The 25,443-nt window shown below is 41.6% G+C and overlaps 2 protein-coding genes across 8 annotated transcripts; one reads left to right on the top strand and one right to left on the bottom strand.

The window, feature by feature from the left end:
- Positions 1–3,133: 3,133 nt before the first annotated feature.
- On the bottom strand, positions 3,134–19,062 carry LOC145858970 (uncharacterized). Of its 5 annotated transcripts, XR_014379337.1 has the most exons (5): positions 18,912–19,062; positions 18,428–18,516; positions 11,075–11,229; positions 9,961–10,797; positions 3,134–3,968 (listed from the first exon to the last, which is right to left on the bottom strand). XR_014379337.1 is itself a non-coding variant. In XM_082957636.1 (4 exons), exons 2-4 carry the CDS (start codon positions 11,222–11,224, stop codon positions 3,921–3,923), a joined length of 366 nt encoding a protein of 121 aa, XP_082813762.1. In that variant the 5' UTR covers positions 11,225–11,229; positions 18,428–18,754; the 3' UTR covers positions 3,134–3,920. The 5 variants fall into 5 exon arrangements, 2 of the variants coding, with proteins under 2 accessions (XP_082813762.1, XP_082813761.1); XR_014379336.1 differs by lacking the exon at positions 18,912–19,062 and having other exon boundaries at positions 18,428–18,754; XR_014379338.1 differs by lacking the exon at positions 18,912–19,062 and having other exon boundaries at positions 9,957–10,797; positions 18,428–18,754.
- Positions 17,977–25,399, top strand: manea (mannosidase, endo-alpha). Of its 3 annotated transcripts, none has more exons than XM_045688940.2 (5): positions 17,977–18,065; positions 20,453–21,095; positions 21,209–21,318; positions 23,399–23,475; positions 23,776–25,399. In XM_045688940.2, exons 2-5 carry the CDS (start codon positions 20,567–20,569, stop codon positions 24,407–24,409), a joined length of 1,350 nt encoding a protein of 449 aa, XP_045544896.1. In that variant the 5' UTR covers positions 17,977–18,065; positions 20,453–20,566; the 3' UTR covers positions 24,410–25,399. The 3 variants fall into 3 exon arrangements, with proteins under 3 accessions (XP_045544896.1, XP_013981669.1, XP_013981668.1); XM_014126194.3 differs by lacking the exon at positions 17,977–18,065 and adding an exon at positions 18,863–18,971; XM_014126193.3 differs by lacking the exon at positions 17,977–18,065 and adding an exon at positions 18,907–19,140.
- Positions 25,400–25,443: the final 44 nt, after the last annotated feature.

Raw genomic sequence — 25,443 nt, forward strand, 5'->3', positions numbered from 1 at the left:
GATCTGAGAACAATGAGACTGGGGCGCGTGTGCACGAGACGACTCCATGTTTACATTTTCAGTCTTTGAACGAAAACAACGACTCCCGGTCGGAATATTATTGCTTTTTTATGACAAAAATCGCATAAAAATTGATTTTAAACAGCGTTTGACATGCTTCGAAGTACGGTAATGGAATATTTTGAAATTCTTTGTCACGATACGCGCCGGGCGCGTCACCCTTCGGATAGTGTCTTGAACGCACAACAAAACGCCGCTATTTGGATATAACTATGGATTATTTGGAACCAAAACAACATTGGGTGATGAAGTAGAAGTCCTGGGAGTGCATTCTGACGAAGAACAGCAAAGGTAATCCAATTTTTCTTATAGTAAATCTGAGTTTGGTGAGTGCCAAACTTGGTGGGTGTCAAAATAGCTAGCCATGATGGCCGGGCTATCTACTCAGAATATTGCAAAATGTGCTTTTGCCGAAAAGCTATTTTAAAATCGGACATAGCGATTGCATAAAGGAGTTCTGTATCTATAATTCTTTAAATAATTGTTATGCTTTTTGTGAACGTTTATCGTGAGTAATTTAGTAAATTCACCGGAAGTGTTCGGTTGGAATGCTAGTTCTGAACGTCACATGCTAATGTAAAAAGCTGGTTTTTGATATAAATATGAACTTGATTGAACAAAACATGCATGTATTGTATAACATAATGTCCTAGGAGTGTCATCTGATGAAGATCATCAAAGGTTAGTGCTGCATTTAGCTGTGGTTTTGTTTTTTGTGACATTATATGCTAGCTTGAATAATGGGTGTCTGATTATTTCTGGCTGGGTACTCTCCTGACATAATCTAATGTTTTGCTTTCCTTGTAAAGCCTTTTTGAAATCGGACAGTGTGGTTAGATAAAGGAGAGTCTTGTCTTTAAAATTGTGTAAAATAGTCATATGTTTGAAAAATTGAAGTTTTCGGATTTTCGAGGAGTTTGTATTTCGCGCCACGCCCATCATTGGATATTGGAACAGGTGTTCCGCTAGCGGAACGTCTAGATGTAAGAGGTTAACCTCTGGTCAGAGAGGGCACTTCCTGTAAGGAATCTTCTCAGGTTTTGGCCTGCCAAATGAGTTCTGTTATACTCACAGACACCAGTCAAACAGTTTTAGAAACTTTGGAGTGTTTTCTATCCAAAGCTAATAATTACATGCATATTCTAGTTTCTGGGCAGGAGTAATAATCAGATTAAATCGGGTACGTTTTTCATCCGGCCGTGAAAATAATGCCCCCTATCCATAACAGGTTAAGCAAGCAGATGGACGGCAGAAGAGGAGCGCTGACCGCCACCGCAGTGAGGCCCCCGTATTCCAACCGGGGGACAGGGTCTGGCTCTCGACCCGAACCGCCCCCCACCTGCCCTGCCGGAAGCTGGGTCCGCAGCGTGTAGGGCCCTTCAATGTCCTGAGGAGAATAAACGAGGTGTGTTACAGATTAAAACTCCCTTCTTATTATCGTATTAACCACTTGTTTCATGTGTCTCTCCTCAGGCCGGTGGTAGCTGGTCCCTTACAAGAAGGTGAGGTCCCTCCGCCCCCTCTGGACATCGAGGGGTCCCCGGCGTATACAGTACGTACCATTCTGGACTCAAGGCGCCGGGTGAGGGGCCTGCTGTACCTCATGGACTGGGAGGGGTACGGCCCGGAGGAGAGGTACTGTCACGACTCCTGCCGAGGGTGACCCCTCTCCCTGTGCGGGTGGCGCTCAGCGGTCGTCGTCACCGGCCTACTAGCTGCCACCGATCCCTTTTTCCTTTTCTGTTGGTTATGCCTTTATTTGTTGCACCTGTTTTCAATTTAGTTATTGGATGAGTATTTAAGCCCGTCTCCCCACCTGTTCTGTGTGCGGGCTTGTTTCGTTCATTTACACTGTGTGTTGTGTAGTGGATCGTGTTTTGTTTGGGACTTTGTAATTTGATACGCCCTGTTGTGTTGGGTGAATACTCTTTTGGTGGTGCGTAAATAAAATCACTGTAGTAAACGCTTCCGTTTCCTGCGCCTGACTCCACACCCACGACGTCCCAGCGTTACAGTCTTATTACAGGTCGCATGTAAGGTACTGTATATATAATATACTGTATATACACACACGTCAAATATTACTGGTGTTTTCCTCACACAACAAGAAATGGTGGCCTATAAAGATATATCAAATCAAATCACATTTTATTTGCCACATCTGCAGAATACAGCAGATGTAAACCTTACCGTGAAATGCTTACTTACAAGCCCTTAACCAAATATGCAGTTCAAGAAATAGATTTAAGAAAATACTTACATAACATAACTAATGTGGGAAAAAAATATATATAAAAAGTAACACAAGAAAATGAAATAACAATAACGAGGCTATATACGGGGGGGACTGGTAACGAGTCAATGTGCGGGGGTACAGGTTAGTCAAGGTAATTTGTAAAGTGACTCTGCATAGATAATAAACCGCGAGGAGCAGCAGTGTAAAAACAAATGTAAATGGTCCGGGTGGCCATTTGACTAATTGTTCAGCAGTCTTATGGCTTGGGGGTAGAAGCTGTTAAGGAGCATTTTGGCCCTAGACTTGGCACTCCTGTATCACTTTTCGTGCGGTAGCAGAGAGAACAGTCTATGACATGGGTGACTGGAGTTTTTGCCATTTTTTTGGGCCTTCCTTTGACACCGCCTAGTATATAGGTCCTGGATGTCAGGAAGCTTGGCCCCAGTGATGTACTGGGCCGTACGCACTACCATCTGTAGCGCCTTACAGGCAGATACCGATCAGTTGCCATACCATGCGGTGATGCAACCGGTCAGGATGCTCTCGATGGTGCAGTTGTATAACTTTGAGGATCTGGGGACCCATGCCAAATGTTTTCAGTCTCCTGAGGGGGAAAAGGTGTTGTCGTGCCAACTGTTTTGGCGTGTTTAGACCATGACCATGACACATAGCTGGCAAATAGCTTACCATTAGCTCATCATAATCAGTACAACCTTCAAAAAATGATTTTATACACCTCATACATTGTATCAATTAGAATCAATGCAAGAATCAGAATGCATGATATGTCACTAGTACTTGAAAACATGTAAATAAAGAAATTATTACCACACAAACCATTTTCTGATAGTGATTTATTGATACAAGTGGCCCATTCAGGTGTTATGATAACGCTACTGATGACTTGTCGCCACAGATGGTTTGTTTACGTTTCTAACGTTGAGGCTCAATGGAGTAGCTAGGCCTACAATAGCTCCATCTAGTGGTTATGTCGGGGACAACTGTTGGTGACAACTGTAGCTTGTAGACAAGCCTAACCCTAACCCTTTTCCTAACCTTAACCTCATTCTCTTAACCTAGTATATATAATTCACCAAACCTGCTGCATTAGTTATCCTAACCTGCCATGTTAATTATCCTAACCTGCTGTATAACCAAACCCTTTGTGGAGACAAATCATCAGTATCACCACACCGGCAGCCAATCACGTCGCCCCTGACACTCACTTGGAGCCATTCAGTGTTGTTTTTTATGTATGTAGCTAGTGGGCTAAGCTGTAGCATTAGCAATGTCTTTAAAAAGAAGACAATTTACAAATATGGAAATTCTGGAAATTTTTGTAAATTCTGATAATGATTCTGATTATGACAGTGAGGAATCAGGTTCTGACAGTGAGAGTAAGGAGCTGCCCCCCAACCTTGTAGCCATTGAGAACTCTGAATCTGAGGACCCTTTGCCACCGAAGAAGTCCCAGGTCCCTCTGAAGATGCTGGTGGTGATGGAGGCACATCAACAGTGAGTGAAATACGGGAGGTCTGCGGTAGCTGGAAGGCCTCCAGTAATTTCACCCATCCTGGCCATGCTGTTGGTTTTTATGAGTCCCAGTCGAGTGCAAAGCCCCTTGTCATCTCCATCTGAGGCAGAGTGCTTCAAGCTGTTTCTGACAGAGGACCTGTGGGAGATATAGTGGAGGAAATCAATAAAGAGGAATTATTAGTAATTAGCAGGGGCACAACTTTGGTTTTAGAAGTGGGGGGGACATAACCTTGTGGTGGGTCTGGGGGTCCTTCCTCAGAATTGTTTTGGCCATATAACGCTAACTTCCTGCATTTTTAATAGGTTTGTCCATGACTAAAAACAAATTATTCAGACCCCTTCACTCTTTCCACATTTTGTTATGTTACAGCATTATTCAAAAACGGATTAAATACATTCTTTCCCTCGTCAATCTACACACAATACCCCATAATGACAAAGTGAAAACAGGTTTTCAGAAATCTGTCAACATTTTCTTTTAAAACCTGTTTTCACTTTGTCTTTATGGGAGATTGATGATGAAAACAATTAATTTAATCCATTTTAGAATAAGGCTGTAACGTAAAATGAAAATAAGAAAAAATAAAAAGCTAGCAGGGTACTAGCAGGAGTGGCCAGGAGATACCCTAAGATGGTGACAGGCAAGTTCCACCAGACAGGGGCTGACGCGGCCGGGCCAGCCTGAGCAGACTGAGTCCATGTGGCAGCAGGCAGACACCACTGGATGGCAGCAGGCTGGACTTGGAAGGTAGGAACAGGTAAATCCCACCAGGCAGGGGCCGACTGACATATCAGCTGGAGTAGTGTGCTCTCTCAGGGAGAGCTCTGGTAGCTCCTCCATCCCTGGAAAAGGCTCTGTGGTTTCTATGATGGACTCCACAGTTGGTGTCAGCTGGAGAAAAGTAGTGGTTTGCTCCTCCAGGGTGAGCTTTGGTAGCTCCTCTGGCCTTGAAGAAGGCTGTAGAGCTAAGGTGGAAACCAGTTGAGACACCACGGCTGAAGTAGGTTGGAGCACAGTGGTGGGGTACTCCTCCAGGGTGAGCTCTGTTACTGGAGAAGGCTGAGGCTCTATGGCAGGAGTGGGTGTAGTAGACCCCACTACTAGCTTCAGCTCCATGGTCAGAGCAGGATGGATCTGCATGGCTGGTCCAGTGATGGGGTACTCCACCAGGGTGTGTTCTGGTAGCCCCTCTGGCCCTGGAGAAGGTTGTAGCACCACTATCAAAAGGGGTCGGATCCGAGGTGGGCTGATGGCGACTCTAATGCTGAAGGTGACGATGTCGTCGAGCGCTCATGTTGATGGAGGCGCTGATGAGCAGTTTCAAGCTGGCGAGATTGGTGTGGGGCTACAGGGTGTAAATCTGCAGCAACCTCTTGATGGTGAGCCACAGCAGCTGGCACTGAATGAGAAGGTGCATGAAGAAGGGGATGTGAGGACTGGTCAGCCTCCACTTGGTCAGGATGGGCATCCCTTTTGGTGACCAATGGGGGTGACCAATGGGTGTGATCTTCTTCTTGTCGTAGATACTGATCTGTCCCTTTCCTGCATCTTCTCACTACCAACCCTTCCATCAATCCCTGCATTCTCACAGTCTTCTCTGTGGTGTGCAGGTACAAACCTGTGGCACTGGAGGTTCAGCTGGCTGTAGGTGTGGTTTGGCTAGTGTAACCACGAGTTGCTCCATCTGTTTGAGCTCCTTCTTGGCCTCAAGAAATATCATGTCAGAGAGGAAAGCTTTTTTGCTTTACTCTGATAGAATCCAACAGATCTTCTGCATACAGGTCACCGAGACCAATGGAGGGGAAGTGGCATGCCATGTCTTGAGGCTTGTGTACTCGTTTTCATTCAGGGAGAGGAGACTGCACTCTTACAAATAAGGGTACAGTGTCTCCCGAGTGGCAAAGCGGTCTAAGGTACTGCATCGCAGTGCTAGAGGCGTCACTACAGACCCGGGTTCGATCCCAGGCTGTGTCGCAGCTGGCTGAGACGGGGAGACCCATGAGGCGGTGCGCAATTGGCCAACCGCCGTCCAGGTTAGGGGAGGGTTTGGCCAGCCGGGATGTTCCTGGCTAATCGCGCTCTAACGACTCCTTGTGGTGGGCCGGGCAAGTGCACGCTGACTTTGGTAGCCAGTTGTATGGTGTTTACTCTGACACATTGGTGCGGCTGGCTTCCAAGTTAAGTGATCTTATGGTACACAAAGATACTAAAAAGATTTTTTGCACCCGTTACTGAAGTCGTTGTTCCAGTTTAAATGGTTTACGTAGTCTCCTCACACTGTTTCTAATCTTAGCAGTAATTTTTAAATGCAGGTTGGAGGTGAATAAAAATTCCAACAGCTGGATATCCTAACTCTGGCTGGATTCTAATAGGAATTACACATCACTTTCAAAGCCAGCATAATGTGACTTGCAGGCCTGATGTGGCTTGTAAAACATGAGTTTCAGGCCACTTTATTAGGGGGAAACTAGGCCAAAAAATAAAGCTTGAATGGTGTTCACAAAAAACATAATTATTTTAAGAATTATAGAAGCAGAACTCCTCTATGCACTCGCTATGTCCGATTTTAAAATAGCGTTTCGGTGAAAGCACATTTTGCAATATTCTCAGTGGATAGCCCGGCATCACAGGGCTAGCTATTTTGACACCCACCAAGTTTAGCATTCACCAGATTTACTATAAGAAAAATGTTATTACTTTTGCTGTCTTCGTCAGAATGCACTCCCAGGACTTCTACTTCAATAACAAATGTTGGTTTGGTTCAAAATAATCCATAGTTATGTTCAAATATCCTCTGTTTTGTTCGTGCGTTCAAGACACTATCCGAATGGTAAAGAAGGGTGACGCGCACAACGCATTTCGTGACAAAAAAATACGAAATATTCCATTACCGTACTTCGAAGCATGTCAACCGCTGTTTAAAATCAATTTTATTGCCATTTTTCTCGTAAAAAAGCGATAATATTCCGACCGGGAATCTGTGTTTAGGTTCAAAGACGAATTAAAATAAAAACATGGGGTCGACTCGTGCACGCGCCTCAGCCCATTGTCCTCTGATAGAGCACTTGCCAAAAGCGCTAATGTGTTTCAGCCAGTGGCTGGAATTACATCATTCAGCTTTTTCCCGCCTTCTGAGAGCCTATAGGAGCCGTAGGAAGTGTCACGTTACAGCAGAGATCCTCAGTCTTCAATAAACAGAGTCAAGAAGCTCAAGGAATGGTCAGAGAGGGCACTTCCTATACAGAATCTTCTCAGGTTTTTGCCTGCCATATGAGTTCTGTTATACTCACAGACACCATTCAAACAGTTTCAGAAACTTTAGGGTGTTTTCTATACAAAGCCAATAATTATATGCATATTCTAGTTTCTGGGCAGTAGTAATAACCAGATTAAATCGGGTACGTTTTTTATCCGGCCATGTAAATACTGCCCCCTACCCCCAACAGGTTAATACTTGTGGATAGAAAACACCCTAAAGTTTCTAAAACTGTTTGAATGGTGTCTGTGAGTATAAAAGAACTCATATGGCAGTCAAAACCCCGAGACAGATCGTAACAGGATGTGGAATTCTGAATTGCGGACTCAACTTCATCACTTTGCCTATAAATCACACCGTGAGCTATGGTTCATTGAGCACTTCCACTAGATGTCCCCAGTATTTACAAAGTGGTTTGAGCCTTCTACTGTGAAAACTGACAGAATGAGAGTCTGTGGAACGTGGTCACATGGAGAGGGCCATCACCATTATGACGCCGGCGTCCCTGGCTACCCTCCCCTTTCAAAACGTTTAGAAAGACAATGCAACCGTCCCCCTTGAATCTTATTGGAGCTCTGGTTGAAAAAGGCCCTAAAGATTTATGTTATACAACGTTTGACATGTTTGAACGAACTTACATAAAAAAAAAATGCATTTTGTTGAGAGAGAAGTCCCGCGGCCGACGGTACTTTTGGAGCAGCCTTCAGAACGCGCTAACAACAACAAGCTATTGGGACATAAAGGATTAACTTTTTCGAACGAAAATACATTTGTTGTGGACCTGGGATTCCTGGAAGTGCCTTCTGATGAAGATAATGAAAGGTAAGGGATTATTGACAATAATATACAAGAGTAGATTTGATATGCGATTGTTCCAAGATGGCGCTGACCTGTATTGCTAGCCTGTTTTTCTGAGTATCGCAAAGTGTGATTACCCAGTAAAGTTATTTTTAAATCTGGCATTGTAGGTGCTTTCAAGAGATGCTAATCTATAAATCTTAGAATGACAATATTACATTTTAAAAATGTTTTCGAATAGTAATTTAGTAAATTGTAGCGCTGTTTCACCGGACGCATTTGAGGGAAAATAGTTAGTCAACGTCACGCGCCGATATAAAATGCTGTTTTTATATATAAATATGAACTTGATTGAACAAAACATGCATGTATTGTATAACATAATGTCCTAGGAGTGTCATCTGATGAAGATCATCAAAGGTTAGTGCTGCATTTAGCTGTGGTTTAGGTTAATGTGACATTATATGCTTGCTTGAAAAATGGCTCTCTGATTATTTCTGGCTGGGTACTCTGCTGACATAATCGGGCTCGTGCCCGCGTCGACCGAAAGCTTTGTTTTCTTTCCTCTGTTTAGCTAAATGGACATTCCCGGTCGGAATATTATCGCTTTTTTACGAGAAAAATGGCATAAAAATGGATTTTAAACAGCGGTTGACATGCTTCGAAGTACGGTAATGGAATATTTAGATTTTTTTTTTCACGAATTGCGCCATGCGCGCGACCCTGATTTACCATTTCGGATAGTGTCTGAGACGCACGAACAAAACGCCGCTATTCGGATATAACGATGGATTATTTTTGGACCAAACCAACATTTGTTATTGAAGTAGCAGTCCTGGGAGTGCATTCTGACGAAGACAACAAAAGGTAATCAAACTTTTATAATAGTAAATCTGATATTGGTGAGTGCTAAACTTGCCGGGTGTCTAAATAGCTAGCCCGTGATGGCTGGGCTATGTACTTAGAATATTGCAAAATGTGCTTTCACCAAAAAGCTATTTTAAAATCGGACATATCGAGTGCATAGAGGAGTTCTGTATCTATAATTCTTAAAATAATTGTTATGCTTTTTGTGAACGTTTATTGTGAGTAATTTAGTAAATTCACCGGATGTTTGCGGGGGGTATGCTAGTTCTGAACGTCACATGCTAATGTAAAAAGCTGGTTTTTGATATAAATATGAACTTGATTGAACAAAACATGCATGTATTGTATAACATAATGTCCTAGGGTTGTCATCTGATGAAGATCATCAAAGGTTAGTGTTGCATTTAGCTGTCTTCTAGGTTTTTGTGACATTATATGCTAGCTTGAAAAATGGGTGTCTGATTATTTCTGGCTGGGTACTCTGCTGACATAATGTAATGTTTTGCTTTCGCTGTAAAGCCTTTTTGAAATCGGACAATGTGGTTAGATTAACGAGAGTCTTGTCTTTAACCTCTTACATCTAGACGTTCCGCTAGCGGAACACCTGCTCCATTATCCAATGATGGGCGTGGCGGGAAATACAAACTCCTCTAAAATACAAAAACTTCAATTTTTCAAACATATGACTATTTCACAGCATTTTAAAGATAAGACTCTCCTTTAAAATGCTGTATAGTATATGTAGTCATATGTTTGAAAAATTGAAGTTTTCGGATTTTAGAGGAGTTTGTATTTCGCGCTACGCCCATCATTGGATATTGGAGCAGGTGTTCCGCTAGCGGAACGTCTAGATGTAAGAGGTTAACAGACTGGGATTTGTTTTGCAAAAGCGCAAGCAGCTACAACAACTAAAACTAGAAAATGGAAACTTTCTTAAGAAAATGGCTGTGCTTGCTTTAGCTTTAAATTGTCTTAGATCTATAGTTAGATGTTTAGGTAGTATAATTGGCCTGATCTACAATGTAGTTGTAGAGTAACGATTTAAGTCTAGTTAGTCTAGATCTATAGTCTATTAGACTCTCTATTTAGAGGTCAACTTGCATTCACAGTCCTTTGAGGTACTTCCTAATGCCTTTGGTGACCTGGATTTTTTTTGGACTGGGTGGCAAATTTGTTGAAGGAGATGCTCTATCAGTCCTTACCTACCTCATTTTGCCAAGGATGCACAGGGGTATCCTTTGTCAAAGTGTTTTTGATGATAGTCTGCAAAACTCTGCCTAGAGATAATCATTTTTTAGTTCCAGTAATTCCGTGGGATTTTCTGAAACGTTTGCTTAAAATTCACAGCTGAGTGTGGATATTGAGAAGCATATTCCTTGGTACAGAATGCCACGGTCCCATGTGGCTCAGTTGGTAGAGTGGCTCAGTTGGTAGAGCATGGTGTTTGCAACGCCAGGGTTGTGGGTTCAATTCCCACGGGGGACCAGTACTGGAAAAAAAATTATGAAATGTATGCATTCACTACTGTAAATCGCTCTGGATAAGAGCGTCTGCTAAATGACTAAAATGTAAAAATGTACATGTTCAAGCAGAGGCACTTTTAATTTCTGCCAGGCTATTGGCACACACTGTTCTGAAGCTCAATGATTGGAAGTCCTCTACCTATGTTCCCCTGTCTAGCCTAACGTGGTGTTGCACTGTGCCAGTGGCATTCTCAGGGACAGCCTGTGCACTGCCCTGGAGTTGGATCCTAGCCCTATTAACAGCTTTCCGTAGCGGCCCGTCGTACAGCCAGTAGGTGATGGCAAGGAGGAAACATGGCAACCCCAGATGGAGGTCTGCGAGAATCCACACCAGGATGAGCCACAGCGTCACCTTGAGGAGCAGGAGGTTGGTGAGGGCTGGGCAGTGTGAGCCTAACCACAGCCCCAGGTCACTAGTCTGGAGCCAGCTGACAAGGGTGCTGCTCCTTAGCCCTCGGACCAGACCACTGTTCAATAGCCAGCGCAGCAGGTCACAGGTCTTCAGCCACTCAGGGTAGCACTGTGGAGAGGAATACGCTACATTATTATAGATTAAATAATTAAACATAAAATCAGTATTCTGAGAAGTGCCGAAAATATCAGTGATCGCCAGACAACCTTCCCACTGGGCAAAAACTGGTTGAATCAATGTTGTTTCCACATAATTTCAACAAACAATAATCAATGTGGTGATCAATGTGGTAAATCAACATCTAAAAACTGATTGAACTGACATTTGTGTCCAGTGGGTTGTCTCTTTTTTATCCCGTACACCTGTACTTTATTTTCTGACCCACCTGCCCATTGTCCACTCCACCAAACACAAGGTTTTCAAAACTTTCAGACACTTGGGGACCCTTTTCGATCTCACGAAAAGAGCAACTTCTTTTGGCCAGTCCGCTCTTCAGCGTGGCAGGCAGTGACTTTCTCTGCACCCTGACCTCCATTGCCCCTGTTAACACAGCACATGGAATAAAAAAATACTAGATACAAATCACTTTTTAGCATCTTAACACAGATACGGTGCAGGTCACTGGGTGGTAGTTTTAGTCAAGCTTATAAAGAACTTAGTTTTAGTTATAGGGCTAACAACCTAAGTTCTAAGTCGTACACTTATTTTATTTATTTAAACTTTATTTTAAACAGGGAGTTATGCTGAGGCCAAGGTCTCTTTTACAGATGAGCCCTGTAATTCCCCCCCAAATAAATATCAATACACACTAATGTAAAAAGATTCTCAAATTAGCAGTCTGAATTGCCCTAGAGGCACCAATTCATCAAATTTTAAAAAGTTTGAGATTATTCCACAAGTAATGTGCCAAAAAAATAAAAGCAGATTTACCTGCTTCAATCTATAGTAGAGGACTCCTGTTATCTCCAGTAGAATTTTTGTCTTGTCTAGTACTGTCTTTTGCTATCTAGGGTCATCTACTTTAATTGCTATCTTCCCAGTAGCCTACTTGGTGTGTGAAGTGTTGACTTCTCATAACATGCAGCTGATTATTGACAAATCAACTAGGATTAAGGGGCAGGGCAATTGTGACCGTTGTTGTTTTGGTAATCAGTGGCTGTATTGGAGAAGGAGTGGTTTCTCTTCTCCTAGGCAATCAGCAATTAGTACCAGGAGGTGTGCTCTCTACACCTCTGCTAGGCAATTAGCAATTATTGTAAGTACCTCAGTCTCACGTGTTTTTCAGCAGCGAATGTGTCAGCGGTGGTTTCCTTGCCAAAACTAAGACAGTTCTGCTGATTATTCGAGGAAGGAAAGAGAGGAAGGCTCCACACTACTCTCTCACTTAAGTGTCTTACCTAGTTATTTTTGTTTTTTTTACCATTTCGCTCCTTTCTGTGTAGGTTTTAAAGATGCTCCCCACCCCTTGACTGCAACCCTTCTAATTTAGCAGACCCTGTGCACAGGCAGTGTTTGGAACTGCCAATCTGCGGTCAAGAACACAAAGTTCATCTCAGCCTTTGCTGCCTTTCAGTCCCTAGAGTAGTCCTGGCTCACATCAACACCATCATCCCGGAAAGCCTAGACCCACTCCAATTCGCATACCGTCCCAACAGATCCACAGACGCAATCTCAAACACACTCCACACTGCCCTTTCCCACCTGGATAAAAGGAACTAGATACATATAAATGTGAGAATGCTGTTCATTGACTTTTTTATTATAAATAAATAAATATACATTTTTTATTTAACTAGGCAAGTCAGTTAAGAACAAATTATTATTTACAATGACGGCCTACCCTGGTCAAACCCGGGCAACGCTGGGCCAATTGTGCAGCACCCTATGGGACTCCCAATCACGGCTGGATGTGATGCAGCCTGGATTCAAACCAGGGACTGTAGTGCCTTATACCGCTGTGCCACTCGGGAGCCCAAGCTTCCTGCCATCCAGGACCTATATACTAGGCGGTGTCAGAGGAAGGCCCCAAAAAATTGTCAAAGACTCCAGTCACCCAAGTCAGACTGTTCTCTCTGCTACCGCACGGCAAGCGGTACCGGAGCGCCAACTCTAGGTTCAAAAGGCTCCTTAACAGCTTCTACCCCCAAACCATAAGACTGCTGAACATTTAATCAATGGCCACCCGGACTATTTACATTGGCCCCCCCTTTGTTTTTACATTGCTGCTACTCACTGTTTATTGTCTATGCATAGTCACTTTACCCCTACCTACATGTACAAATTAACCCGACTAACCTGTACCCCCGCACATTGACGCCGTTTATTGTTATGTAATCTTATTGTGTTACTTTTTATCTTTTAATTTAGTTTATTTAGCAAATACTTTCTTAACTTTTTCTTGAACTGCATTGTTGATTAAGGGCTTGTAAGTAAGCACTTCACGGTAAGGTTTACACCTGTTGTATTCGGCGCATGTGACACATACATTTTTATTTGATTTATACCTTTTGGTCCTGATGGATGTCCCCAGAGTACACTGCTACTCCAGATGCTCTCTCTTCATCTGACCACGTGTTCTCTCATAGTCCGAAATAATCTGGTTGTCGCGGTGGTGGCACAGGGCTACTCATTTCTAGGCTTGCTTTGGCGGATTACTGGGGTATTTGGAAATAGCCAAGGAATGGTTTTTCAATACCGTTACTATTTAAAAAAAAAATATATATATATACAAATATATTTGCATCTAAACTCAGCAAAAAAAGAAACAACCCTTTTTCAGGACCCTGTCTTTCAAAAGATAATTTGTAAAAATCCACTTCACAGATCTTCATTGTAACGGGTTTAAACACCGTTTCCCATGCTTGTTCAATGAACCATAAACAATTAATGAACATGCACCTGTGGAACGGTCGTTAAGACACTAACCGCTTACAGACAGTAGGCAATTAAGGTCATAGTTGTGAAAATGCAGGACACTAAAGAGGACTTTCTACTGACTCTGAAAAACACCAAAAGAAAGATGCCAAGGTTCCCTGCTCATCTGCGTGAACGTGCCGTAGGCATGCTGCAGGGAGACATGAGGACTGCAGATGTGGCCAGGGCAATAAATTGCAATGTCCGTACTGTGAGACACCTAAGACAGCGATACAGGGAGACAGGACTGACAGCTGATCGTCCTCGCAATGGCAGACCACATGTAACAACACCTGCACAGGATCTGTACATCCGAACATCACACCTGCGGGCCAGGTACAGGTTGGCAACAACAACTGCCCGAGTTAAACCAGGAACGCACAATCCCTCCATCAGTGCTCAGACTGTCCGCAAAAGCTGAGAGAGTCTGGACGGAGGGCCTGTAGGCCTGTTGTAAGGCAGGTCCTCACCAGACATCACCGGCAACAACATTGCCTATGGGCACAAACCCACCATCGCTGGACCAGACAGGACTGGCAAAAAGTGCTCTTCACTGACGTGAGTCGTGGTTTTGTCTCACCAGGGGTGATGGTCGTATTTGCGTTAATCGTCGAAAGAATGAGCGTTACACCGAGGCCTGTACTCTGGAGCGGGATCGATTTGGAGGTGGAGGGTCCATCATGGTCTGGGGTGGTGTGTCACAGCATCATCGGACTGAGCTTGTTGTCATTGCAGGCAATCTCAACTCTGTGCGTTACAGGGAAGACATCCTCCTCCCTCATGTGGTACCCTTCCTGCAGGCTCATCCTGACATGACGCTCAAGCATGACAATGCCACCAGCCATACTGCTCGTTCTGTGCGTGATTTCCTGCAAGACAGGAACGCAGTGTTCTGCCATGGCCAGCCAAGAGCCCGGATCTCAATCCCATTGAGCACGTGTGGGACCTGTTGGATCGGAGGGTGAGGGCTAGGGCCATTCCCCCCAGAAATGTCTGGAACTTGCAGGCGCCTTGGTGGAAGAGTGGGGTAACATCTCACAGGAAGAACTGGCAAATCTGGTGCAGTCCATGAGGAGGAGATGCACTGCAGCTGGTGGCCATACCATATACTGACTGTTGCTTTTGTTCAGGGACACATTATTCCATTTCTGTTAGTCACATGTCTTGTGGAACTTGTTTATGTCTCAGTTGTTGAATCTTGTTATGTTCATAAAAATATTTACACATGTTAAGTTTCCTGAAAATAAATGCAGTTGACAGTGAGAGGACGTTTATTTTTTTGCTGAGTTTATTAAATAGTGGTGGCTGATGGGAGAAAAGGGGTGGCTAGGGAGAAGGTGGCGGAATCTGAGGTTTTGTTTGAAATTGCAAGTGAGTCAGGTGAAGCTAATAGTACATAAAGTGAGAATGAGTGGATTACAGTAGCAAAGAAAAAGGGAAACAAAAGTAGTAAAGCTGTGGTAGAAAATAGGACACCACTCCAATCATGTTTAGACGGAGTGAGGGTTTTGGATCAATGCTACTTGGGAAATCCATTTAACGTTTCGAGGAAAATCTGAAAATCTGGAATGTGTTACCTGTCACATTATTTTACATTATGAAGCTTCCCGTAGATCCCCAGAACAGTTGAGCCAGTCACATGTTTTTTTGTAAATAGCACAACGGAAGAAAGTGGGAGCAGGTGAGTCGTGCTGTGTATTGACAGGGGTTGCATTTTATATTGAGAGAGTATATGAAGAGTTGTTTTGCTTCAATAGAGTGATCAGGGACATGCAACTATATTTTCACTTCACAGAAAATACATTAGTGCAACACATTCTCTAGAAAATTGTTAAATGTTCATCAGATGACAACTGTATTACTTAAGAGGTTTACACCTCACTCTTTTGTTTGGGTTACATCCCTGTGTTATATATATATGCACACACGTTTGTTTTGGGCTTCGTCCCCGTCGTTTCCATGACATACTTTATTATTGGTGGAGAAATAAAATTACTTATTTTCGTTTGAGCTCATTAACATATTTAGCTAGCAGCCTCCATGGAACTTGGCTATTACTTGTGCACATTTTGTTAGCATTCTGGTAATAGATGCCCAATGGGCTTTTTTGCGGGTTTATTGCCACCCCCTTGTGTACTAAGCCGGTAATACCGTAAATCTCGGGATAAGAGAAGGACCATATGACGATGTAAAAATCTGGATACCGCCAAACCATACTCATTTCTCCTAAGTGGAGATTCTCTTTTCTCCCTCACTCACCTGTCCATCTACTCATTTTAATTCCATGCTGTCACTTGTCCAACAGGTGCCCTTAGAGTTCCCCAATGAGCTTGACACCTTGATAAGATAATTTGCTGATGATGGCTCACCAATCATTGTACTGGGTGACTTCAACCTCCCGACGTCTGCCTTTTATCCACCCCTTTCCTCTTTTGACCTCATCCTTTCCCAGTCACCTCCGACAAGGCAGGCAATGCGCTTAATCTCATCTTTACTATATGCTGTTGGCCTACTAATCTCACTGCAACCCCCCTCCGGGTCTCTGATCACTGCTTTGTTTCCTTTTCAGTCTCCATCTCCTCCAACCCTACCCATATGTTCATGCAGTGTCACAATCTTTGTTCCCTCTCTCCCACTACTCTCTCCTCTTTTATCCTATAATCTCACACTTCTGCTAAATCCTTCTCCCTCCTGATTCTTCCTCTTTGACCCTACTCTCCTCCCTTTCTGCATTATTAGTTTGTTTTAACTAATCCTATTGAAATGGTAGTCTCAGGTACTCAGCAAGAAGGTCTGATTTAACTATTATTAAAACAAGACACCTATGGAAAATATGAAGATCCAGTCCATCTAAAAAAACTGGAGGCATCTATCACTTTAATGTTGTGATGCAAAAATACCAGTGAAATGTAAAGCACTCAGAATTAAAAAAGGGTTTTCAATGTATTGTTCATTCTGATCGGACAGGTTTTTTACATGGACGATACATTGTCAAAATACGACAACTACTAGAATAGAACAACGTGAAACATCTAAGAAGGCAGGCCTGGTATTCATAGCAGATTTGAAAACTAAGAGTCGATTTTATAAATACTGAACAAAAATATAAATTCAACATTTAATGTCTTGGTTTCATGAGCTCAAACTAAAGATCCCAGAATTTTTCCATAAGCACAAAATGCTTATTTCTCTCACATTTTGGATACAAAATTGTTTTCAAATTTAAATCTGTTAGTGAGCATTTCTCCTTTGCCAAGATAATTCATCCACCTGACAGGTGGCATATCAAGATGCTGATTAAACAGCATGATCATTACACAGGTGCACCTTGTGCCGGGGACAATAAAAGGCCTCTCTAAAATGTACAGTTTTGTCACACAACACAATGCCACAGATGTCTGAAGTTTTGAGGGAGCATATAATTGGCATGCTGACTGCAGGAATGTCCACCAAAGCTGTTGCCAGAGAATGTAATGTACATTTCTCTACCATAAGTCACCTCCAACGTCATTTTAGAGAATTTGGCAGTACATCCAACCGGTCTCACAACTGTAGACCATGTGTATGGCGAGCAGTTTGTCAACATTGTGAACACAGTGCCCCATGCTGGTGGTTGGGTTATGGTATGGGCAGGAATAAGCTATGGACAATGAACACAATTGCATTTTATCGAAGGCAATTTGAATGCACATAGATACCGTGACGAGATCATGAGGTCCATTCATCCGCCGCCATCTCATCATGTTTCAGCATGATAATGCACAGCCTCATGTCGCAAGGATCTGTACAAAATTCCTGGAAGCAGAAAATGTTCCAGTTCTTCCATGAATACTTCTGAAGGCACTGTATTCCATGCCTGTATACTCACCAGATATATCACCATTGAACATGTTTGGGATGCTCTGGACCGATTGGTACGACAGTGTTTTCCAGTTCCCGCCATTATCCAGCAACTTCACACAGCCATTGAAGAGTGGGACAACATTCCACAGGCCACAATCAACAGCCTGATCAGCTTTATGCGAAGGAGATGTGTTGCGCTGCATTAGACAAATGGTGGTCACACCAGATAATGACTGGCTTTCTGATCTACGACCCTACTTTTTTAAAAAGGTATCTGTGACCAACAGATGCGTAATGTATTCCCAATCATGTGAAATCTATAGATTAGGGCCAAATTAATTTATTTCAATTGACTGAATTCCTTATGTGAACTGTAACTAATTAAAATCATTTTAATTGTTGTGTTTATATTTTTGTTCAGTATAGAACAGAAAACGTGACTTCAATGTCAGCAAAATACTTATTTCCAACTTTCATTCAAAACCGAAAATGAGTGGATTTCAACGTCCGGAAAATGAGTATTGTCAACGTGATTTTACTCAATGGAAGGCACTATACAATTTTGATTCAGTAGTTGGATTCAGCCATAAATGTATTTTAGCAAAAGGCAACAAAATCATGTGAGTATTGCATTGTTAAAAGAAGAAAAGGTGTTCTAATTGAAAGAGTGGTTTGGTTCAGTGAACGAGTTGGTGAATGTGTTTGTTGTACGCCTAGTAAGTCAATCTAACATATAATAAGCCATTTTCTATGATCGGTTGAGATTTTAATGCTGAGTTGGGAAAATTGACAATGTAGGCTACTTGGGAAAAATGCACCAGAGTCAAAACTGTATTCACCATGGAATCGGATTCACAGTTGGGGCTAGGTGGATTAATGCATCTGGCTCTTGATAATTCAGTATTTCAATAATTAGTTACATATGTCCCTAGTCCAAATACATGGGTGAAGTACATTACAATGTATCAATGATTTTACTCACCACTGGCTTTAGCTGGCAAAATGGGGTGGTCTTCTTATGAGAGGATCGAAAATATTGTCTTTCCTTTATGACGCCACAAAGATGGTGTCCTTTTTGCGTAATGTGGTGGGTTGATCAGTGGCATCACAGAGAAAAACGTTTGCTCGTGGAAGCAAACAAACAATTTACATAAATACACTATGCACAAGAAAATCATTATTTATAACTAATATTTTGCTGGCTGGTTTAATGCAATACGTCTTCTTAAAAGATTGAGGGCAACATGCTTTGGGAATGCACCCGTGACTGCTGTTTTTCATTTGCTTGTTCAATTTTGTTAGCTTGAGCGCAGCGCAGACTCACAAATCTTCAATAGCATAGATGGATCATAGAGTGCTATGGCATTAGGCAAGATAACTTGTAGATCTATACGCCGTATACCTACGCAGCACGTGAAACCCGTCACATGTCACCAACACAATGTTAAAGGCAGGCTATGACAAACCTTGAACCGGAACAATGCATAGCGTCAATTCACAAGTAGATTGTCTTGCGTATAGCGTAGGTAGGTACCCTGTGACCTAATGTCTAATTCAGTGAAACCAACATTTTAGTGTGCTTCGGACAAAATAGATAATACATTATGTAGCTCATTCGGATTTCTGCTGTCCTGCCCAGTCTAAAGTTCAATGCAGCAATGTCCGGAGAGAACAACAACAAGCACATGATTGGTGGTAATGTTAACCTTAATTGTTGAATTGTCGTATTTTGCAAGAATATAGCTTCATTTCGACTTTATGGCAAATGCGTAATCTGCCTCTTCTAATGACACACGGTAGTATAATTTCAATATAGGATTTCCGCATAGCGCACTGAAATGTTGGTTGTTGTAACAATGTAACTATTAAACGTTAATCATAACAAAATACTTTCACATTGCAATATTGCCTTCCCGGCATATCACTAGACATACAATAACAAACTAAACTGTTAGCACATTGCACGTAGTGTCTGGGAATTGGGAAGCTGCAATGTTCTTTCAATTCTTGATATTTAGGCTACCCATTGCTTCTTGAAGAATACAAGTATGTCTCACGATTTTAGTACAACTTTCTGTCTTCATCATAACCCAAAATATACGATTTTATTTATTCCTTGTTTACAAGCAACACGAATGTAATTAAACAGGTCGGCAGGTAGCCTAGCGGTTTAGAGCGCTGGGCCAGTAACTGAAAGGTCGAATCCACAAGCAGACCAGTTGCGCAATCTGCCTGTGCCCTTGAGCAAGGCATTTAATCATAATTGCTCCTGTAAATCTCTCTGGAAAAGAAATTCTGCTTGTGTCGATGTGCCCTTGAGAAAGGCACGTAATCCTTATCTCTCTGGATAAGAGCATCTGCAAAATGTAAATATGGTTAACTTTTGGATCTCATGGACAGTCAGTCCTTGGATCTAGAGAGCACTGTTGGTACATTTTAGTGGGGTTGAATTTGACTATTGATTCTTTCTCACACTAAAACTGAAAAGCAACATTTACGTAATATAAAATTACATGGACAATTGTATAAGAAAGTCACATCCCTTACCTCCATTACATGTCTGTTACATTTCCCTAGCAATATACCTCAGCTGTACACCAATACAAGTGGCGGGGACCTGTTTTGTTGTTTTTATTTAATTGTAGCATTAATGCATGATAGGCCTGCTAATGTAGACACTCTAGATAATAATAAGGAAGTGGATATTTAACCTGCAGAAAGTGTAGGCATAGGGGTCAGAATTAATGAAAGGTATAGTTTCAGTAAGGGTTAGGGAAAGGCATAAAAGTTAACATTGGGTTAGCGTACCATTGTCCGCCGCCATTCATTTTCTGCTAGTCAAATATAAACTGCTTCATTTTAGAAATTATCCTCACTCTTTTTGGGGGAACACTGTCTCTATTCTGTCACTTGCATTTCAGTTGTCAGTAGGCTATTCCTGCCCTATCATGAATGGATAACTAGTCAACCTGTTTTTTTGTGGGGTTTTTTGCATTTCAATTTGTAGAATGAACCAACATGGAGCAGCCAAGTTTCATTGACAACAATAAGCCCAAAAACCTCTAACGTCAAGAGTTCTCCCAAGAATGGACAGTGGATCACATCAAGCATTAACTGAAGAATGGCAAGGTTTAGACGCAAATCTTTCTCCACATTTATTGGTTTGGTGTTGCTCATATTCATAGTAACAGTTGTTTTAAAGTCTTTTACACCAGAATATTCTCCATTTGGAAGCATCTTTGGTCTCGAATTGTTCCCTAATATCAAAGGACCTGGAAAAAATGACATTCAAATGCTTAGTAATATTGACAGTGTCGGTGCTGAAGCATTGACCAAAATGAATGACATAGACTCTGAGAGGGTCAAGAACGTAGAGGCTGCCCTCAGGCAATTCCCTGCTCCAAACTACAATATTCATGCCTTTTACTACACATGGTATGGAAACACACAGTTTGATGGAAAGTACATTCACTGGGACCACCCTCTTCTGCCACACTGGGATTCAAAGGTGGCAGCAGGATACCCAAGAGGGAGACACAGCCCACCAGATGACATTGGGGCCAACTTCTATCCTGCTTTAGGAGCTTATAGTTCCAGGGACCCTTCTGTTATTGAAGCTCACATGAAGCAACTGCGAGCAGGAGCTATTGGTAAGGCTTTGATGTTGGTAATACATTTAATTTAGTATTTTTCTGCTACGGTAAGACCCAAGTCTGCCATGTCATTCATCATCAGTTGAATAACTCAGTCTGTGCATTTCTAGGTGTTCTTGCTGTTTCCTGGTATCCACCTGGCATGAAGGATGAAAACGGTGAGCCAACAGATGACATTGTGCCTTTGATACTGGAGGCGGCACATGCATATCATGTAAAGGTGTGTATGATAATCAATGAAAAGAGCAAGCATGGCTCATATACAATGGGGTTTGAAGTTTTTGGCACCTTTAAAAAGATGAGCAACAATGACTGAACAAAATAAATAATTAAAATACTGAGCTATATTCTATGCTCAAAGAAATGGGGACATTCTTTTTTGTACTAATACAATTGCTTAAGGAAAGCAATTAGAGGAAGTAGGGGTCAAAATTATTGACACCCCTGTTTTCAATACCTTTCAATATCGCACCTTGCGAGGATAATGGCACTGAGCCTATTTAGAAAATGTTTTATGAGTTGGAGAACACATTGAGAGGGATCTTAGACCATTCCTCCATACAGAATCCTTCCAGATCCTGGATATCTTTCGGTGCTTATGGACTACCCTCTTCAATTCAAACCACAGGTTTACAATGGAGTTCAAGTTCGGAAACTGTGATGGCCATTGCAAAATGTTGATTTTGAGGCCAATTAACAATTTCTTTGTGAATTTCTTTGTGTGCTTGGGGTCATTGTCTTGCTGGAGGATCCACCTGTGGCCAGTTTCAGCAACCAGGTTTTTGTGAAAATATCCTGATACTGGGTGACGTTTGTATTTGTATTTATTATGGGGTCCAGGAAAAGTTGCTGCAATGATGCCGTTGACTTTAACAAGAGCCACAGGACCAGTGGAAGCAAAATATCCCCATAACATCAAAGATCCACCACCTAATTTTACAGTAGCTATGGGGTTATTTTCTGCTCATGGTTTCTCATTTCGATGCCAAACCCACCACTGGTGTGTGTGCCCGACGAGCTCTATTTTCATGTCATCTGACCACAGCCCCGGTTCCAATCCAAGTGGCAAATGCCAATGCAGTTTAGCAAACTCCAGGTGTTTACATTTGTTGGATGACAAGAAAATACAACTCTTTGATGTCGAAATGAGAATGCATGAGGAGAAAATAACCCAAAACCTACTTTAAAATATGGTGGTGGATCTTTGATGTTATGGGGCTATTTTGCTTGGTGGTGGATCACCTGAGTTGACTAACCTGGTCACAGGATTGGTTAACACTTGGTTCCTAGGGTCTCCACCGAGCTAGTTCAATATACTTTTAGTTTTAATGCACCGTATTGCTGGAACAAAATTCTAAATACATTTAATCTTGATGTTCTGGTGCCGTTTGGGCAATTTAAAGTATTGATTGGCGATTTATTTGTGGAGGAATGTAACTGTTTTTCTGAGTGATTTGTGATGTTTTATTTGTGCTTAGGATGACTGTGCTTTTGTATTTTAATATATATTTTGCTTTTAATGTGTATTTTATATTGTATTATACAGGGCGCATTTGGAAAAAGAGACCCAGGTCTCAATGTTTTCCCCGTCAAAATAAAAATAAATGGGGCTATTTTGCTTCCATTGGTTCTGGGGCCCTTGTTAGAGGAATCATGAACTTTACCCAGTACCAGGATATTTTAGTCAAAAACCTGGTTGCCTCTGCCAGGGGGCTGAAACTTGGCCGCAAGTGGATCTTCCAGCAAGACAATAACCCCATGCACACATCAAAGAAATGGTTCATTGGCCACAAAATCAACACTTTGCAATGGCCATCTGTCTCTGGACTTGAACCCCATTGAAAACCTGTGGTTTGAATTGAAGAGGGCAGCCCATAAGCGCAGACAAAGGATATCAAGGATCTGGAAGGATTCTGTGAGGAATGGTCTAAGATCCACCCCATGTGTTTTCTAACTCCTAAAATGTTTTAGAAAAAGGCTCAGTGCCGTTATCCTCGCTAGGTGAGGTATTGAAAACGGGTGTCAATCATTTCGACCTCTACCTTTTTGAGAAAATAAATGATTACTTGTTAAACTAAATCTGTTTTCTCTGAGCAATTTTTTTAGCACACAATATAGCTCAGTATTTGAATTATTTATTTAATACAGTCATTTTGCTCATCTTTATCAATGGTGTGAATACTTTTGGACCCCAATGTACATGTGTTCTTTGACAAACATAAAAATAAAGTAATTTTTCAGTTCTCAAATCCATTGCCTCTTTTTTTCCATATTACTGTTGATTTGTGTTTACTATACAGGTTGCTTTTCACATTGAACCATACAAAGGAAGAGATGAAATAAGTATGTTTAACAATGTCAAGTACATCATAGAGAAGTAAGTATTACATCATTCCTTATTTTATATTTCTGATTGGCCTTTAGTCTTGTCAATATCAATAGAGTTCCACTTGTATTACTATTCAACATACGTTTTTACCCTAGCTTAACTCATTTATTTGTTCAGTAATATCTTATATTGGCAATGTTTAAAATATTACCTCAGCTTTATGGATTTGTATATGATTGAACAGCTCAATGCCTAACTCAATCAGATCATGTCTATTTCTTAATCTTTGTAAGTAGATCCTGTTTGTAAAATGGTACTTAATTTGTAATCCTGTCATTCTATCTGAAGATATGGTGAGCACCCTGCATTCTACAGGCATAGAACAAACACTGGCAAGTTTCTTCCTCTATTCTACGTCTACGATTCCTATCTACTCAACTCAGAACAGTGGGCAAAACTCCTTAAACACACCAAAAGCAGTAGCATTAGAGATACTCCCTATGATGGTATCTTCATAGCCCTTCTTGTTGAAGAGAAACACAAGAGGGATATCGTCACGGCAGGTTTCGACGGAGTCTACACTTACTTTGCCACTAATGGGTTTTCCTATGGCTCCACTCAACGCAATTGGGAGTCCATTAAAACATTCTGTGAAGACAACAACCTGTTGTTCATTCCGAGTGTGGGGCCAGGTTATATTGACACCAGTATTAGGCCTTGGAATTTCCAGAATACACGCAACCGCATTAACGGGAAGTACTATGAAATGGCCCTGAGTGCAGCCCTAGAAGCAGGTGCTGATATTATATCTATAACATCATTTAATGAATGGCATGAGGGAACCCAGATTGAGATGGCAATTCCAAAAACAAGCCAGACTGTGTATCTAGACTACTTACCACACAAGCCTGTTGTCTATTTAGAGGTAACCCGCAAATGGGCAGCAATATTTAGCAATGAAAGGAAGAGATGGCTAGAATAATACAAAGTAAGGGCCTAACATTAAATCTGACCAGAAATTGTCTTACACAATATAGATTATAGAATTTGAGAACAATAGTGCATGTGACAGAAACCTATATTGACTTTTTATCCTGTACGGTAACATTATCATGGTTTTACAGATGAACTAATGAAAGGGCAGCCTTGTATTGTGTATAGAATTGTGTGGTATTTGTCCTGCTTTATATGATTTAATGATTTGTACTTTATTGTATAACTGTTATATTTGGGCAGTTATAGGTAGGGGCTACCCAGATTAAACCCCTTCCTGGGCTAAAAAGCACTTTTAAAGGAGGGTCTGAATTGAATATGCCTTTTGTCTAGGAAATTCTTAACCTGGGTCTGTACAAAACACCACAATGTGACAGTTCCTACTTCATTGCACTACTGTATATACTGTCTGCTTTTTTTATTCTTACCCATCTACCAATAGATGCCTTTTGAGAGGCATTGTATAACCTCCCTGGTCTTTGTTGTTGAATCTGTGTTTGAAATTCACTGCTTGTCTGAGGGACCTTAGAGATAATGGTATGTGTGGGGTACAAAGATGAGGTAGTCATTCAAAAAATTATGTTGAACACTATTATTGCACACAGAGTGAGTCCATGCAACTTATTACGTGATTTGTTAAGCACATTTTTACTCCTGAACTTATTTAGGCTTGCCATAACAAAGGGGTTGAATACTTACTTATTCACTCAAGACATTTCAACTTAATTAATTTGTAAAAATGTCAAACATAATTACACTTTGACATTATGGGTTTTTTGTAGGCCAGTGATGACAACATATCTATATAATCCATTTTAAATTCAGGCTGTAACACAACAAAATGTGGAAAATATCAAGGGGTGTGAATACTTTCTGAAGGCACTGTACATACCAATGACTAAGCAGCTTAAGTTTCTGTTAATTGTAAACCATAATGCACGAATATATACATCCTTAATTAAAATAAACATTGAGTACATTTAGGCTACTCTTGTTATTTCAGGGTCATCCTTCCTTATTTCT

Source organism: Salmo salar, chromosome 11, assembly GCF_965601325.2.
Source record: "Salmo salar chromosome 11, fSalSal1, whole genome shotgun sequence".
Classification (NCBI taxonomy): domain Eukaryota; kingdom Metazoa; phylum Chordata; class Actinopteri; order Salmoniformes; family Salmonidae; genus Salmo; species Salmo salar.

Bases quoted from the DNA above. Each gene is read 5' to 3' on its own strand.
- LOC145858970 (XM_082957635.1), bottom strand. From the start codon at position 11,224: ATGGAGGTCAGGGTGCAGAGAAAGTCACTGCCTGCCACGCTGAAGAGC. The intron at 10,798-11,074 runs GTGGGTCAGAAA...TCCTCTCCACAG, and splicing joins GTGGAGTGGACAATGGGCAG to TGCTACCCTGAGTGGCTGAA.
- manea (XM_045688940.2), top strand. From the start codon at position 20,567: ATGGCAAGGTTTAGACGCAAATCTTTCTCCACATTTATTGGTTTGGTG. The intron at 21,319-23,398 runs GTGTGTATGATA...TTTACTATACAG, and splicing joins CACATGCATATCATGTAAAG to GTTGCTTTTCACATTGAACC. The intron at 23,476-23,775 runs GTAAGTATTACA...TTCTATCTGAAG, and splicing joins GTCAAGTACATCATAGAGAA to ATATGGTGAGCACCCTGCAT.